This window comes from Microtus oregoni, unplaced genomic scaffold (assembly GCF_018167655.1).
Source record: "Microtus oregoni isolate MIOR12 unplaced genomic scaffold, Mior012 000073F_ref0000255, whole genome shotgun sequence".
NCBI classification, from domain to species: Eukaryota; Metazoa; Chordata; class Mammalia; order Rodentia; family Cricetidae; genus Microtus; species Microtus oregoni.
In genome coordinates this window covers 3562610-3579431 of record NW_024543986.1, presented here as the reverse complement: position 1 = coordinate 3579431, position 16822 = coordinate 3562610, and the positions used below count along the sequence as shown (strand labels likewise).

The 16822-nt window shown below is 41.7% G+C and overlaps 1 protein-coding gene across 1 annotated transcript in view; it reads right to left on the bottom strand.

Moving 5' to 3' along the window:
• Positions 1–16822, bottom strand: part of LOC121441120 — a 165307-nt gene that overhangs the window by 99126 nt on the left and 49359 nt on the right. Inside the window, exon 2 of the mRNA XM_041642255.1 lies at positions 16167–16203. Within this exon, the coding sequence (XP_041498189.1) occupies positions 16167–16203 (37 nt within the window). The remainder of the gene's footprint in view (positions 1–16166; positions 16204–16822) is intronic.

Here is a 16822-nt window from a genome sequence, read left to right as displayed (position 1 = left end):
AATAGCATATAGTATCAAGATTCTCTGTGTATTTTCCATCTTTGTTCGTATTATTTTAACCTCTATTTTGTTTATTTTTACTTTTAACTCTTTGCTTTTTGAGACAGGTTCTCTGTATCTTTGACCTGAAGTAACTCTGTAGACCAGGTTGTCTTTGAACTCTCAGAGATCCGCCTGTCTCTGCCTCCCAGGCATTTGGGATTAAAGGTGTACACTACTACACCTTGAACTCACAGAGATCTGTTTGTCTCTGACTTCTAGGCAGTGGGATTAAAGGCGTGTGCTACCACACACAACAACTCTCTTCCTTTTTTTTTTGTTACTATAAGAACTTTAAATTTTAGTCTGCATATATTTTTAACACACTTCAAACCATTCAGAAATTTTCTCTGTCTTTGAATCTCTCTTTACTGTATATCTCTCTTTTTCTGACCACCACACGAGTCTTTAATTTACCAAGCAATATCAGTAGGATTAAAGGCGTGGCTTTGCCAGCTAGATCCAGTCCATTCCTTAGCTTTCCAGCCTCATGGCTGAGGTACTGGCTGTAGCCAGCAAGCGAGCTTCAGCAGCCTGTGCTAACAAACCGCACAAACCGCCTGCGTAAAAGAGTCAGAGTTTGTCCTGGCAGGACAGCCCAGAAAGCCGGCATTTTTAAATGGCGCAGCTTTTTTCCTGCTACGGCTGAAAACCGAAAAGCATGCATTCAGCTTTTCGTCAACACCATTTAAGTGTTTCGTGGCAGGACCTCTTAATGAGCTGCAGGATTTTGCAGCTGAAGCTGAGTCAGGAAGCCTCTCTTAGATGAGGTGCTTTCTTGCCTCTAGCAGGCAGAGTAGAACCGAGAAATTGCTGCTACCAAGAAACCAGGCACAATGCTTTCATTTTGTTCTAGAATTATTTCCCAAGCTGTCTCAGGCTTTATGTGGAAGCAGTTGCCCCACGTTGGGCGCCATATGAAGTAATAAGGGCGGCGGGGCCGCTTCCCCAGCACCCCAGCCGCCCGCTCACATCCCGATCAACCCATCTCTAATCATCTGTGTATGGCACCCCAAGGTGCGCTTACCTGGGAGATTGTAGCCTATGTCCATCCTGGGTCGGAGCTTCATCCCGGGAGCGGGGCATGGCATCTCTCTGAGGCATCTGCTCCGGAGAGGAGAGCTGTTGAGACTCTGAGCTCACTTCCTCTTCCTCCCAGCATTTTGTTCTGTTTACTCCTCCCACCTATCCTCTAACCAATAAAATGGGCCAGGGCAGTGCCTTTATTAGCCAATGACCTTCCTCCATCAGGGATGAAATTTTTTCCCCAGCAGAATATTTTTATTGATTATTTAGGAATTTTATTCAATGCACCCTGATAACATTTGAGTTCCATTTCTCTAAGTTCCACACCCCTACTTAGTGCCCCCCCCACAAAAAAATACACCACATCCCATATACTCGTTGGAGCATGGCCAAGCTCCCAGTGGCCAACCCTTTAAAGATAACTTAATCCTTCCCCACCACACCTCAGCCAGAAGCCCTCAACTGTGCCAAGTTATACTTCAGCAGCTTTATCACATATTTTAAGGATTCTTTTCAATGTATTCCTGTCTAGATTGTTTCTTTATCTTTTTTGGGGGGTGGTTGCCACAAAAGCCTTCATTGTCTATTATTTTCAATTATGAGCTTATAGTCTTTGATACTACTGCAAAAGAATGTTTCTTGCCCATAAAAGCCAAGGCAGCAGGGATCACAAACTTCCACATGGCCTCTGGTGGCAGCATGGAACAAGGACACCAATATGGTCTATGGTGTCTGCACAGAGCAAAGATTCCAACATGGCCTTCGGTGGTAACATGGACCATGATCATCAACATATTCTTATAGACAGCAGCACCACACTGCCTGAGGTCATGTTGATGTATGTGGTCTGTACTACTGATTAAGGCCAGGCCAATGCCACTGGTCTATGTGCCACTGATATGTGCTTTTAATATGAGCATCTGGGATATTCATTTCCAACAGGATAACAGCTGCAGTCTGTATTCAACAAATGGTTAGATGGTTCATATCCACAGCTTGGCTAACAGCATCAAGATGTTTTGACTCATACTAATTAGTCTAGAAGAGCGAAGGCAGATACATATGCTGTGGGAGCTCCTTCAGCCAATAGCCTTTAAAATACCAGCCCACTTGGGTGTGGTCTCTTATACTATAAATGCAGCTGTAAGCCTGCATTCTCTCTCTCTTGCTTCCAGCTGTTAGACTCTGTTCCTGTTCCCTTTTTGTGCAGAAGACTGTGATCTAAGACAGTGACCTGTGCCTCTCCCCTAAATAAATAACCCTTTATTGTACGTAATTCTGAACTAGTGTAGGATTATTTTGTATCTTCTGTCACCATACATACTCTGAAGTCCACCCAAATATACAATAGACAGACCCTCTTGATTTGATAACAGCTTATATTGTCACTTATTTATCCTTAATCTAAGGCTGTATACCACTTTGGGATAGTAAAAGGTGATAAGATTTATGTTTTCTTAAAAAAATTTACTGTTTTCACTTAATTTAGAGCTTTAAGCAACAGAACTGGCTTTGCTATAAAATATGTAATATCAGCTTAGCTCTCTCTGGAGTGTGTACGTGTGTGTGCGTGTGTGTACATATGTGTGTGTGTTGTAAAGGCCTGGGGTTCATGTCTGGTGTTATCCTCGAAAAGTTTCTCAATCAAATTGGAGCTCACCAATTTGGCTACACTGAATATCCAGAAAGCCCCATGATCCTCCTGTATTGGTGTGGGAGAATTGTCTGTATTCTGTCAATCATGTTTTAAATTAACGCTGATTGACCAGGCAGGAAGTATAGGTGGGGCGATGAGAACAGGAGAATTCTAGGAAGGAGGAAGCCCATTCCTCCCAGTCCTGCCAAGACCACCAAAGAAGCAGGATGTGACCTACCCCACTGAAAAAGGTACTGAGCCATGTGGCTAAAGTAGATAAGAATAATGGGTTAATATAAGCTACAAGAGCTAATAAGAAGCCTGAGCTAATGGGCCAGTTTATCATTAATACAGACTTTCTGTGTAATTATTTTGGGGCTAAGCTAGCTGGACACCTGGGGCGACGAGCAGGTCCTCATGTTACACTGTATGTATCCTCCCCATACCAGAGCAAAGATTACAGGTACACCATAATATCCAGTTATTTTTTTTTATGTGTGTGTTGGTAATCTAAAATCAGGTCCTTAGGCATGTGTGATAAGCACTTTACTAACTGACCATTCTCTTAAGCTGCTGGACTCTGTCTCAATCTATACATCACATGTTAAAAAGAAATTGAATTTCCTCTAGTATTTTTCCATTTTTGTTTTATTTACTTCACTAATTTCAGGAGAAGAAGTCACTTATGTCAGGGAAGACACACATACAGTATAGAAGGAAACACATCCATAGAGGAAAAAAAGGCACGTCCCATAAAAAAAAACAGCAGTATGCCTGGCAGTGGTGGCACACACTTTTAATCCAAACACTTGGGAAGCAGAGGCAGGTAGATCTCTGAGTTTGAGGCCAGCCTGGTCTACAAGAGCTAGTTCCAGGACAGGTACCAAAAACTACAGGGAAACCCTGTCTCAAAAATCCAAAAAAAAAAAAAAGAAAGAAAGAAAGAAAGAAAAAAAGGAAAACAGTGGTATGTCTGGACAATCTATCACAAACAGAAATAAAAATCTTGGAAAGACAGAAAGAAGGACATGAAAATATTAGGCTTGAAAGAACTTTTTAAAAGTTTGTTTCATTTATACCATCTCCTATATCCCCTTTCCTGAAATGAGACTAAAATACACAGTTAGCCAAAGTGTAGAGAGTCTGAGAATCACCCTGAATTTGGAATGGAAATACCAAGTGGGAAAAACTAAACTTTCCATCACACTACCAGGTTTATCAGTACATGCTAGTACTACTAGCAATTGGAAAGCAGAGAAAGGAGAATCGGGTATTAGGAGACAACCCTGGCTATAAAGGGGAATTGAGACTACTGTGGACTACATAAAAGCCATCCTCAAGAAACAAGCAAGGAAAACAAAACAAACAAAAATGAAAGAAATAGCCAATCCTAACCAAATCCAAGTGGGGAAGTGATATGACAAAGGTAGCTTATGAGAAAATTGGAACATAAATCCCTTGAAGATTCAAACGTCATGCTAATGTACCATTATAACAGGGCTGGAAAAGGATTGCAATTTCTCCATCAAATCCCTGGCTAGTCTTCAAAGTTGTAACTACGGGGTGGGGGTGGGGGTGCTTTCTTCCAGGGAAAGCCTTTAAATCTACATATGCTTATGTACTGGCTTTTGTTACAATTTAGAGATGTTGTAACAGTCATCTGCAAAGAAAACAGAGCTCACCCAGGCTCAAAGTATAAATAGAACTATCTGTTTTTACAAACTCCTGGCACCTATTCCTTATTTACTTATTTATTTGATATGGGGCAAGCAGTGGACCAGATGTTACCAATAGAGTATTGAGGAGCCTTATCCAGGACAAAGGGCCCAAACCTTGAGATTTTTCTTGGCAAATCTGCCACACTGATAGAAGCTAGGCACACTTCAACAGCTGCAAGGACACATCTGAGGTCCTAGGTGTCTCCCAACTTCTGGTGTTAGCTGTTTATAAACCACACCTCAGTGGCAAAAGAAAAAAGGACTTTGGCTTTGGAGACTCATCTGCTCATGTTTTAAGAGCATTAGGTTTGCAATCATTCATTAAAAAAATTCTTCTTGCAGATCCTGCCTAATTTTCATTTGTCATTTGGTTCTCTTCTAATTTGTGAAAGTTACAAGACTTCTTGAAATCGTTTGTTAAAAGAGGTGGCTGTCCTTTGGCACCCACTTGTAAAGAGGTTTCAGAGAAATCTGGTATATCTTCTTTCTTGTCATTTGGAGGTTCTTTTGAGCCATTTGATTGTGACTGAAAGAAAGATTTGCATTGTATTCCTGTCATTTTGGGAGGGGATTCTTTGGAGTTTTGGGGTTCTTTTCCTTCGGTAATTTGTCTGAGAGTAAAATCTTGTTTCTAGTAGAGAATGGAGTCAAATATATATATATATATATATATATATATATATATATATATTTGTTTCTGATTTACAATGTAAGGCAGGGACACTTGCCTGACAAGATGTGACTGTCAGGATGCCCGATCCCTAGGGAAAAATTACTTACAGGAGGTTGAGAGATATTTCTATTATATGAACTCTCCTGGTGCAGGAGAGTTGTCTATATTCTGTCAATCATGTTATAAATAAACGCTGATTGGCCAGGCAGGGAAATATAGGTGGGAAAACCAGACAGGAAGTAGAAATGATATAATGAGAACAGGAGAATTCTGGGAAGGAGGAAGTTGATTCCTCCCACTCCTGCCAAAATCACCTATGCAGCAGGATGTGATCTGCCCCACTGAAAAAACGTACTGAGCCACATGGCTAACATAGATCAGAAAAATGGGTTAATCAAGATGTGAGAGTTAGCCAGTGAGAGGCTAGAGCTAATGGGCCAATCAGGTTATAATTTATGGAGACCTATGTGTGATTTTCTTTGGGGCTAAACAGTTGTGGGGTACTGGGTGGGACAGAAACACAAACAAACAAGCCAGCCCCTCATGTTACAGATTGACACCCTCGTGGATAACTTCATCCACAAAAAGCCTGAGAAAGCTTGGGAAAGACTAGAGTCAAGCATTTTGGTTTTCAGCCCTATCAGGAAAAAAGCTGTCTGGTTTAAAATGCCCGCTTTCTGGGCCTTCCTACCAGGGAAAACTCTGACTCTTTCAAGCAGGCAGTCTGGACTATGGAGCTATCGACACATTGTTGCAGCTTGCTTCCTGGCAAGGACCTTGAAATGCCATAGGAGCTTTTCAGTGTTGCTTACACACTGTTGGAGCTTGATTCCTGGCAAGGACCTTAAAATGCAATAGAGTTGTGGCAAAAAACTTCTCCATATTCCTTAGCAAATTAAAGACCCATGTGGTCAGAAAGAGTAAAGAGAGATTCAAAGAGTAAGAAAACCTCTAAATGGTTTACAGTGTGCTAAAAATATATACAGGATAAAGGTTAAAATTCTAAGAAAGACAGAAAGAAAAGAAAGAAAGAAAGAAAGAAAGAAAGAAAGAAAGAAGCCTGGGAGGCAGAGACAGACGGATCTCTTTGAGTTCAAGGATAGCCTGGTTTACAGAGGGAATTTCAGGACAAAGATACACAGAAACCCTGTCTCAAAAGCCAAAAGTTAAAAGTAAATATAAAAGAAATAGAACTTAAAATAACGCCACATAAAGATGGAAAATACACAGAGAATCTTGATACTGTATGTTATTATGCTCTCTTTGAATTGTTTGAATGCTAAGGAAGGAGCAACCACTACTAAAAGATATTTGCTGATAAATGCTGCCAAATTAATCCAAGATAGGTATTTTGAAATTACCTTGGCTTCAAAATTAAAGTCAGAAGGTATGTTACTTTGGAGAAGAGATTTTGCTTTTGTTTGCCACCTCCCCCACCCCCAGCCTGTAAGTGTGTCTATGAAAATATGCATGTGCACAGAGGCCAGAGATCAACTTCAGTTGTTTTCCTCCATTGTTTATCATTTTATTAAAAAAACAAAACAAAAACAAGGTCTCTAATTGAACCTGGAGCTTTTCATAAACCAGCCTGCCTCCATGTTAGGCTTCAAAGCTACCTTACAGTAAAGACAATTTAGATTCATTCCTTTTATGATTAAATTTGCTTCTCAAGGACTGAGCTATGTCCCCTAGTCACCTGCAACCTTAACTGTTCTGTACTGCTTATTCCAGGAAACCTCAACTATGCCATTGTTTCAAAAGGTTATTATGACTACATATTGTTATGAACAACTTGTCATTGTTATAATTATGCTGGCCTGCCCCATCACCTGGGTACCCCGTCCCTTTAAGAGACAAACTCTGCCCACTCTGAATATCCCCCTTCCTGCCAAGGCAAGCTGGTCTCCAATGTCTCTTCCTTTCTTTCTCATTGTCCATTCTTCTTCTGAAGAGGCAGCCTCTGACTCCCTTCCCTCCCTTTTCTTCCCTCTTTGTCCCCTTCTCTTTCTCTTTCTCCCATACCCTCTTACCCTTATACCCTCCCAATACCCACTAAATAAAATCTCCATACTCAATCTCTCTCTACATGGCATACCTGTCTGTCTGTCTCCCTTCCAACTGGGGTCTCCCTCCCACCATGGAACCTGCCAGGGTCACCAGATCCATAAATAATAACAATCATAACCACCTGTTTTTTGTTTTGTTTGTTAAGACAGGGTTTCTCGGTGTAACAGCCCTGGCTGTCCTGGAACTAACTCTTGTAGATCAGGCTGGCCTCAAACTCACAGAGTTCCGTCTGCCTTTGCCTCCCAAGTGCTGGGATTAAAGGCGTGCACCACCACCACCACCCAACATAACCATCTGTTTTCATGTCCACCTTGCAAACTTGTCTTTGTTTCAGAAGGTTATTATTACCAACTTGATATGTTTATTTTCTGCTTCTGTAACCCTATTTGCCCCCCCAATCCCCAATTTGGAAACCCCCATCTTCTGACCTATAAAAATTCTTATCTCACTCATGTCCAATGCTGATATTTTGAATACAGATATTAGGGAGAGAAATCCCACGTATATGAATAAAATAAGCTTGTTTTAATTAATTTGGCCTTGATGGCTTATGTTGGTAGTCTTTCTACTTGAATCTGTGGGACTACCACTTTAAAAGACGGTAGGAGAAGCTTGAAAGTGAACTCCAGAATTCTCCCAGTTTTATGGTTTCAGGTTTACATTGGCACATGTAACCTTTTACATAGGTGCCAGGGATCTGAACTCGGGTCCTCATGCTTGCATGACAAAGAGTTTACTGTTGGAGCCATCCTCTAGTTTCAGCCTTTCATCCTAAAACCCTGTGATCTGCATAGCAGTATTGCATCTTTGCTATTATGTGCATCAAATAGAATTCTGAATATCACCCTAGAAATGTAATTCAGCATTTATATTATTTTTATGGGCGAGATTCTTTGTACCTTTAACAGCTGGCACAAAATGAGCTACTAGAACATAACAACCCATTTCCCAGCTATAAATTGCCTACATAAGATTAAGTACCAACTGAATAACACAGAAAATAAATGCTCAAGAGCAGCAGAGAAAAGGCAGACTGCTGTTCACTGCAGCAGCTGCAAATGCAGAAGCATGTGGGAGGCACAGCATTTGAATGAGGGGAAAGATCTGGGCACTTTAGGAAAGACAAACAACCTCAGGAAGAAGATTAGCCTGGCTAAAACAAAAGATAAAAGCCCAAGAGTAGAGGTGGATAGGGTGGCGGGAGTCATAAAAATAAGGAATATCCTAACCCCCCCCCAAAAAAAACCCTAAGTGTCAGTAATGGCTAGAAACTATGGCACAAATAATATTACGAACAGGGATGTGTTTGTAGGGATGAACATCTTATATAATGCATATCACAGAATCATGTTAATTGACCAAATAGCACTTACTAAGAGTATTGAGTTTGATAATATGTGTAGAAACTGATGAATATTTTAAATAATTATGCAATTAATTTAGACCAAAACTTCAGTTATTCGAAAGGAACCCACCATTTTTTCTCCCACTTTTTGGTGTATGTGTTCATGCTGTGTGAGTTATGCATGCATGTGTGTTTGTGTATACATGTGGATTTTGGAGTCAGAGGTTGATGTTATGGTCCTCATTGATTGCTCTCTACATTACCTCCTAAGTGCTGGGATCACAAGTCTATTCTACCATGCCTGATTTATGCTGTTCTGGGAATGGAACCTAGGGATTAAAAAATGTCAAGTATGTACTCTATGAGCAAAGCTATGAGCTCAGCCCTGCCTTTTCTCCCTCCTCTTTAACTGTGAGAAAGTATTCTACTATGTAGATCAGGAAAGACATGACTTCACAATTCTCTTGCCACAGCCTCCAGAGAAGCAGGGGTAACATGAATGTGACACCACACTCAGTCACACTTTATCCGAGGATTGCCTGTAACTCATAATTTTACTGTTCCAGGCTCATTATATTCATGTGTCACATGTCTAGCTGTATATTATCTTTTTAATTTTGTGAAGTTGGGATTTACCTGAGAGTCTCATCATGCTCACCAAAAATTCAACGTCTCCCAAAGCTCAACCTAGCCTGCATCCATTAATGCTATGTCTGTTTACATTACATAAGCTAAGTACTTGCAATTTCCTAAATATTTTGTATCATATTCACGGATGATCCAGGTATGGTTGTTAATATCTTGGTGCCCCCTGGGAACCTGGAAGTTACCTCTGTGTATGGCAAGCAATTCCCTGGGTGTACACAGGTACAAAGGTCCCTTTAAGAGACAAGCTCTGCCTACTTCCAATATCTCTCTCTTCCTGTCATTCTTCTGAAGAGGCAGGTCTCTATGTCTCCCTCCTTTTAAGTTCTGTCTGTATGGTGTATTCTGTCACCCATCACAAAGGTCCCTCTCACACTGTATCATAACAATGGTGCCATGAGAAACTCAGCAGGCTCTCCTTTGCAGCTGAGGAGAACTGGAGGTCCTAGAACCCTTCAATGTGGTCACTTTTCCAACTGGGGATTGCTGTAATTCTATACCCAACACTGGCAAAAACAGGAGTAAATGTATGACCTATGACCACGCTTCCACGAGTGAGGATTCACCTCTAGGCTTGCCTTCAGGCTTCACTCAGGGACCCATTACTGGGCACCCACACTCTCGGGGACTCAGAGCCCCCTGACCCCTGCCTTTGTGCTCTACAGACTGCAAAGGCATTCTGTGCCAATCATGTTCAGTTCTCTCTTGGTCTCTGGGATGCTGGAGGCTATAGGCTTAGGATCTTCTCTACCTCACTCACAGAAAATGACCCCCCTTCAGATATCAAACCACATAGCGGCTTATTGGTACCCTACATTTTGTCAGTGATTTGGAAGTTGGGAGTGCAGCCTCTGTTTTTTTTCCTCATTCTTCTGTTTGTCCTTTCCCACTGCCACCTTCATAGAGCTCTGGCTCACTGTTGGCAGCATATGCTGGGGAGGTTTTCTGTCTACTTCATGTGTGAATGGTGTTGCCACACAGAGGTGATTCTGACTGTTTCAAATATATGTTTTAGATATTCTGTGTATCTGTCTAGTTATTTGGGTCTGTTTAAAATTTGCATACTGCCTTGAAACACCTGAGCAGGTGCCACTTTCACTAAGGGCAGGTCAGATTATCTAACTGCCATCTTTGCTTGGGTGACCCCGTGACCGCTGCCTGCTACCTGCTAGCTCTCCCAGCTTGCAGGGACCCCACCCACCTGCCCACTTCACCTGCAGTAGATCTGTTTCCTCCCACCTGCTAGGAATCTGTGACTTTTCTCCACTTTCGTTTTCTCTCTCTCTTAACGTTTTGAGTGCATGTAAGTTAGCTTTAACTCTGCATGTGTATCTCATTTGCAACTTAAATTCAACTGTGCATATATGAAACTCTGTTCACTGTATCTCCTTCTAGACTAAGGAAAAAATAAGTTTCAAACACGTTAAATTGTTATGTACTTTGAAATGATGATAAAATATGGCTAGATCTGTTACAACATACTGTCTATGTGATTCAATCCTGTTTTAAAATTTATTCTACATACTGATAAAACTTAAGGCTATAAAGATCTATTTCAGATTAACAAAAGCTAACATAGAGATTTACACTATCCAGCCTTTCCCGTAAGCTGTTCTTCTCTATTGTAAGTTTTTACTGCTAAGTTTCTATTGCAAAATTTTTCTTTACTTCTTTGTCCTTCACAATTATAAATCTCACCTGTTAAGCTAAAGCCAGTTACAGTCAAGCTGGAGGACTCTGGGAAAAACATTCCTCCATAAACTCTCAACTTGGATCCAACACTTCAGGCAGATCCTATACTATAGTCATAACTCATATATACTCAATAGATAGCCCTCAAATGCTCAAGAGATCTAAGTAATATGGCGCTCAAATGTTTAATTAAAAAGGCTTTTCATAACTGGTAGACAGGTTGGCTTCTGGCAGCAACCCCTACTTCCTCCAAAGAAGATGAATAGGCACAAAAGAACGTCCATCAGTAACTTGTTTCATCAAGTGAGAGTGCTAGCCACTGAGCAAACCTGTCTTTCACCTCAACTGCTGCAACTCTCCAGATCATGGACAACAGGACACTGAGGTATCAACTGCCCAGAACAAAGTAGGTTGCTCTTCCTAAAAACTCCAAATCCACAGGATCTTCTGAAGTCTGTCAGGCCCCACACTGCTAGCTGTAAGATGAAATGTTGCCCTGAGGCCCCTGCCCTCAATGACCATGGAGTACCCTAGGGAATGACTGCCCAGGTAGCCAATCCAGACCTTGTCATTTTTAAATCTATTGAGTTAAAATTTTAAATTTTATTCTCCTCAGGATCTCTGATACAGTTTGACAGCTGGGAGGTTTGCCAGTTTAAAAGGAACAACTTCACAAAACAGATTTCAGCAGAACTTCTTACCATGTTTAAATAAAAAGTGTTTTAAGATACAAAGCTCAAGATGCGAGGATGTTTTAGGCTCTAAGAAGGTGTTCAGGGTATGCAAATGCAAGTTATTAAGGTCTGTACACGCATGTTATAAAGGTCTGAGGATACAAATGTTTAAGAGTACTAGAAAGTGACTTAAGGTATGCAAATGCAAGTTCTGAGGTCTGAGGATAAAAAGATTAAGTGATGACAAAGGCAAATGATTGGAGACATTTAAAGGAATAAAGCATGTTCCAGATTTCTGTTATATTAGGACTCTAAGGGTCCATAGTCTTAACATTAATCAACCAACCCCTTTCCTTCCTTCCCCCATCCTCCTCTCCTTTCAATAAAACTCTACACTTAAGTTCTGTCTGTATGATGTATTCTGTCACCCAGTGCAGTAGTCCCTCTTGTGCCACACCATAACATAAAAATAGTGGTGCACAGCTGGGATGTCAGCACTTGTTAGAGGCAGAAAAATCAGGAACTCATGGTCATCCTGGCTACACTGGGAGTCTGAGGCCAGTGTGGACCAAATGAGACCTTTCCTAAGGAATTAAGCTTAATGAATAAAAACAATTACTCCATGAAACAAACATGGCATGAAGGCTCATATCTATACTCTTAACACTTAGAAGGTTGAGCCAGGGGCTAGAATATAGGAGGTACTGAATTGAATTCTCAGCAAACACATAGTGGCTCACAACTATTTATAAAGGGATTTGATGCCCTCTTCTGGCATGCAGGAATACATGCAGATAGAGAACTCATACATAAAATAAAATTACATTAAAAACTACATTAATAAGTATTTTTTTTAAAAAAAAATAAGAAGATTGGGGCAGGAGGCTTGACTTTTGATGCCAGCCTGGGCTTCATGGTAACTTTCAGGACAGCCTGATTCACACAATATAATTAAGGACATTCCTAGCTACAGGGTGAAACCTTGCCTCAGAAACAGAAGAAAAATAAATAAATCCAGCAATGTTTAAATTTATGTGTAAGATAAAATGTAATAGGATATGGTATCCACTTTCACAAATTAGAAATGTACCATGAAACTAAAAGAAAAAAATTAAAATGTATTTCCTGAAAGTAAGAAAGATTTTGGCAATGATATTCCTCTAATTATTCTTATTAAATGATTTCTTAAGTTCCTGTGTACAAAGCTAAAATACCCTACTAGTTAGACTGAAAATCTGAAGGAGAAATATTCCAATTTTGTAGACATTCTGTTAGGGGGGTTTGTAATCATTTGCCATACAATCATAAGATTTTGAGTTGCATCCTCATAATCCTGGAATAGATCCCATATGGAAGGACGTAGAGATGACTCACTGGGCAAGTGTACTTGTTGCTATGTCTAATCACCCAAGTTGGATCCCAGGGAAGCACACCATTAAAGGAGAGAAACAACTTCTGCAATATAGCATGTCACACAACTGCTGACTCCCTATACAAATTATAAATAATATAAAAATATTGAGCATAGTAGTATAATAATCCGTTTGTGAATGACTCCTGGTTAACATCAAAGGGTAAGCTCTATCCTCCACATATGTAGACACACATAACATATATACACCACCTACAGGCATAAACCTAACATAAACACATGTGCATGTGCGCACACAAACACATACATACATACACACACCATTAAATTATGTGAAAAGTAGAAAAAATCTATCAGAAAAATTTTTAGTATTAAATAACTACCTTAACTTGAATTTTTACCTTTGTACACAAGAACTCACAAAAACTCATAGAGATATCCCTGCCTCTGCCTCTGCCTCTGCCTCTGCCTCTGCCTCTGCCTCTGCCTCTGCCTCTGCCTCTGCCTCTGCCTCTGCCTCTGCCTCTGCCTCTGCCTCTGCCTCTGCCTCTGCCTCTGCCTCTGCCTCTGCCTCTGCCTCTGCCTCTGCCTCTGCCTCTGCCTCTGCCTCTGCCTCTGCCTCTGCCTCTGCCTCTGCCTCTGCCTCTGCCTCTGCCTCTGCCTCTGCCTCTGCCTCTGCCTCTGCCTCTGCCTCTGCCTCCCGAACCAGGCACGAGGCAAAGTCCCTCCACCTCAGCAGCAGCCTCTGCTGCCTTTTTTTTTTTCTCTTTCGGAGCCCCATATAAATTTCCAGATTCCCTCGTAGAACAGAGGGGTGGATGAAGGTCAAGGGACCCAGGGCCAGAAAGGGTGGAAGATTTTCTCTGGTGAAGAGCACAGGAGAGCCAGAGTGTAAGCCTCTCCCCCAGGAGTGGTCACCACAGGCAGGCGCCACTTTGAAGGCTCTGTGGTACCAAGACCCCCCTCTCCTCTCGCCTGCAAGATCCTTCCCGACTAGTGGGGACCCCGAGGAGGGAGAGGGGCCCAGCTGCTACATTCATAGAGACATGACTAGAAAGAGCCAGTTAGCCTCAAGGTTTGCCATCCTGCTGCCACGTCGAGTTCCATTCCACGGCATCTCAAAGAGGAGTGCACTCCATCCACGCCCGGGAATCATTCCTCAGACTGGCGCTCTCCACAGTTGGCTAATGGCGCCCTCCAATAACTGCCCTTCCCTGCACTGTTGCCAAGGCTCAAAGGGCAGAATTTAGTTTAGGCCACTCTGCACCAGGCCTCCATCAGGAGGGAATGGTGGGTTTTTCAGAACAGGGTTTCTCTGTGTAGTCTGGCTGCCTGGGAACTCACCAGGCTAGCCAGGAACTCAGAGATTCACCTATCTCTGCCTCCTGAGTGCCCGGGATTAAAGGTATGTGCCACCATTGCTGGGCCATAAATCAGGTTTATTATTATTATTATTATTTTTAATTTTCGAGACAGGGTTTCTCCATAGCTTTTTATTCCTATCCTGGAACTAGCTCTTGTAGACCAGGCTGGCCTCGAACTCACAGAGATCCGCCTGCCTCTGCCTCCCAAGTGCTGGGATTAAAGGCGTGCGCCACCACTGCCCGGCTCGGTTTTAGTTTTTAACTTAACAAGAAAAAATTCTTGGTCAGGCCGTGATGGTGCAGCCCTTTAATCTCAGCACTAGGGAGGTAGGAGCAGACAGAGCTCTGGGAGTTTGAGGCCAGCCTGCTCTACAAAGCAAGTTCCAGGACTGCCAGTCCTGTTACACATAGAAATCTTGTGTCGAAAAATAACATAAATTTCTTAGGCAGAGTTCTCATAATACTGGTTCTTCAGAAACTCATCATCTCGAGTGCTGGGATTAAAGACGTGCGCCATGTGAGTTCGAGACCAGCCTGGTCTACAGAGCTAGTTCCAGGACAGGCTCCAAAGCCACAGAGAAACCCTGTCTCAAAAAAAAAAAAGAAAGAAAGAAAGAAACTCATCATCTCGACCAGGCTGGCATCAGACACAGCTATCTGCCTGCCTCTGACCCTGGAATGCTGGGATTAAAGGCATGTGTCCGTATTCCTAAAGAGTTGTCACAAATTTTAGTTATTAGGACCTATCCATGCTTTAATAATATCTCGAGCTTTTTCTTTCTTTCTTTTCTTTTTTTTAATGAGTTTCTTAAAATTTATTGCCAGCATGTATGAGGAAAATTGTAATCGTTTCTATTTGGGATCAAATTCTATTCACTCTAATCTTTCTTTTACTGATTTTTAACTTACAATTTTAGTTCAAACGACAGTGAAGTCTGGGCATTTTGCCTCCATGTATGTCTGTGAGAAGGAAGTATTCGCCTAGTACCTGCATAGTCCAGAACAGGGCTGCAAACCCCAGCAACCTGGGGTTACAGGAAATTATTAGCCACCTGACAGGGGTGCTGGAACTCAAAGTCTGGTTATATGCAATACAGTGGCGATCCAAACATTACTTCTAAGCTACCTTTTTGCCCACAAGAGGTTTTTAAATATTTGTGCAATATCATGTTTCACAATTACTTTGAAGGAGATAGTAGTATTCAATGCTTGTTGTATTCTGATAGCCGAAAATATATTCAGTGGTTCTAAATACTTTCTTACAAAAATTCATGACAGCCCAGCGGGGAGGCTTGAAGCAGGAGCCATGAGTTGCAAGGCAGACTGGGTGAATAGTGAGGTCTTCAGAAAAGAAATGCCAACAATAAGAGCTTCAAAGAGTGTGAGGAAAAAATTGTGGGGAGAAGACAGCAGGACCAGTACGTGGATAGCTGATGTTTGGAAGGGGAGAAAAGTGCACGAAGAAAGAAAAGTAGGGTGAGTTCTCCTGGGTGAAGGTGGAACAGTGAAGGGCAAAGGGTAGTGTGAGAGTAAAGGGGTAGGATGCAGGCGATGGGGCAGGGATACGATGGAGGGTCAGTGCTGGGGAATGTGACAAATGACGGGGATGGAGCCTGTTAGTCAGGGTGGGGGGAATAAGGTGTGATCAGGGAAGACTACTGCAAGGAGGGAGTGCAGAGAGCGTGTTGAGGGTTAGGATGTGTTCATTCTTGGACAAAATAGGGAAATGGGCGGTGAGAGTTGATGAGTGCCTGGAATGTGTACAGTGACTTTGGGGTAAGGGGTTAGACATCTGAATGGAGTGAAGACAGGGCAAGGTGTTAAGGGCATGGCTGTGTGAGAATTCAGGGAGGGTAAAACCATGGTGACAGACCACCTAGAGATTTAGCTAGTCCAAAGTACTCCATCCACTTACCTTAGAGACAGAGTCTCCCACTGCAGTGGAGACAGGCCTAAAGTTAGGAGGAAGAAAATGAAATATTCAGAATGCTGGAAATACAGATGTGTGCTCATGTGAAGCCTGTGGGGAAAAATGTCTGCGTCTCTGGAATCGCACCTAGTCTCAAAACAGTATAAACAAGCAAATCCAAAAGAAGGAGGTTTTTACGTCAGGAGTTATTTAAACAGTTGGATGCATTGGAATAAAATCAGTGCTTAGAAATATCAGAATCCTCAGATTAAAAGTCAACACACTTTTCATCAAAAACGCATATAGATGCCTATCCATAAAAAATATGTGTAACAGGTTAATTTAGGGATATATTGGAAAGAAGCCAAAAATCTCTCTTCACAGATGACATAATAGTAAACATAAAGTAACCTGAAACTTCTACTGGAATACTTCGAGACACACCAAATTGAGCCATAAGACAGGTTGTAGAAAACCACATGTAAGGGTTCTTTCTGATCAGGGAATACGTAGAGGAACCTCTAATTACTGAAAAGGAGTGAAATAAATATAAAAGAAGAAACTAAATAACAGTAAGGATGTTTCTAGAAGGCGTGAAAATCAGTGTTTTACCTAGGTATGAAATTATAACACACATTATTTTCTGCATAAATATACATATG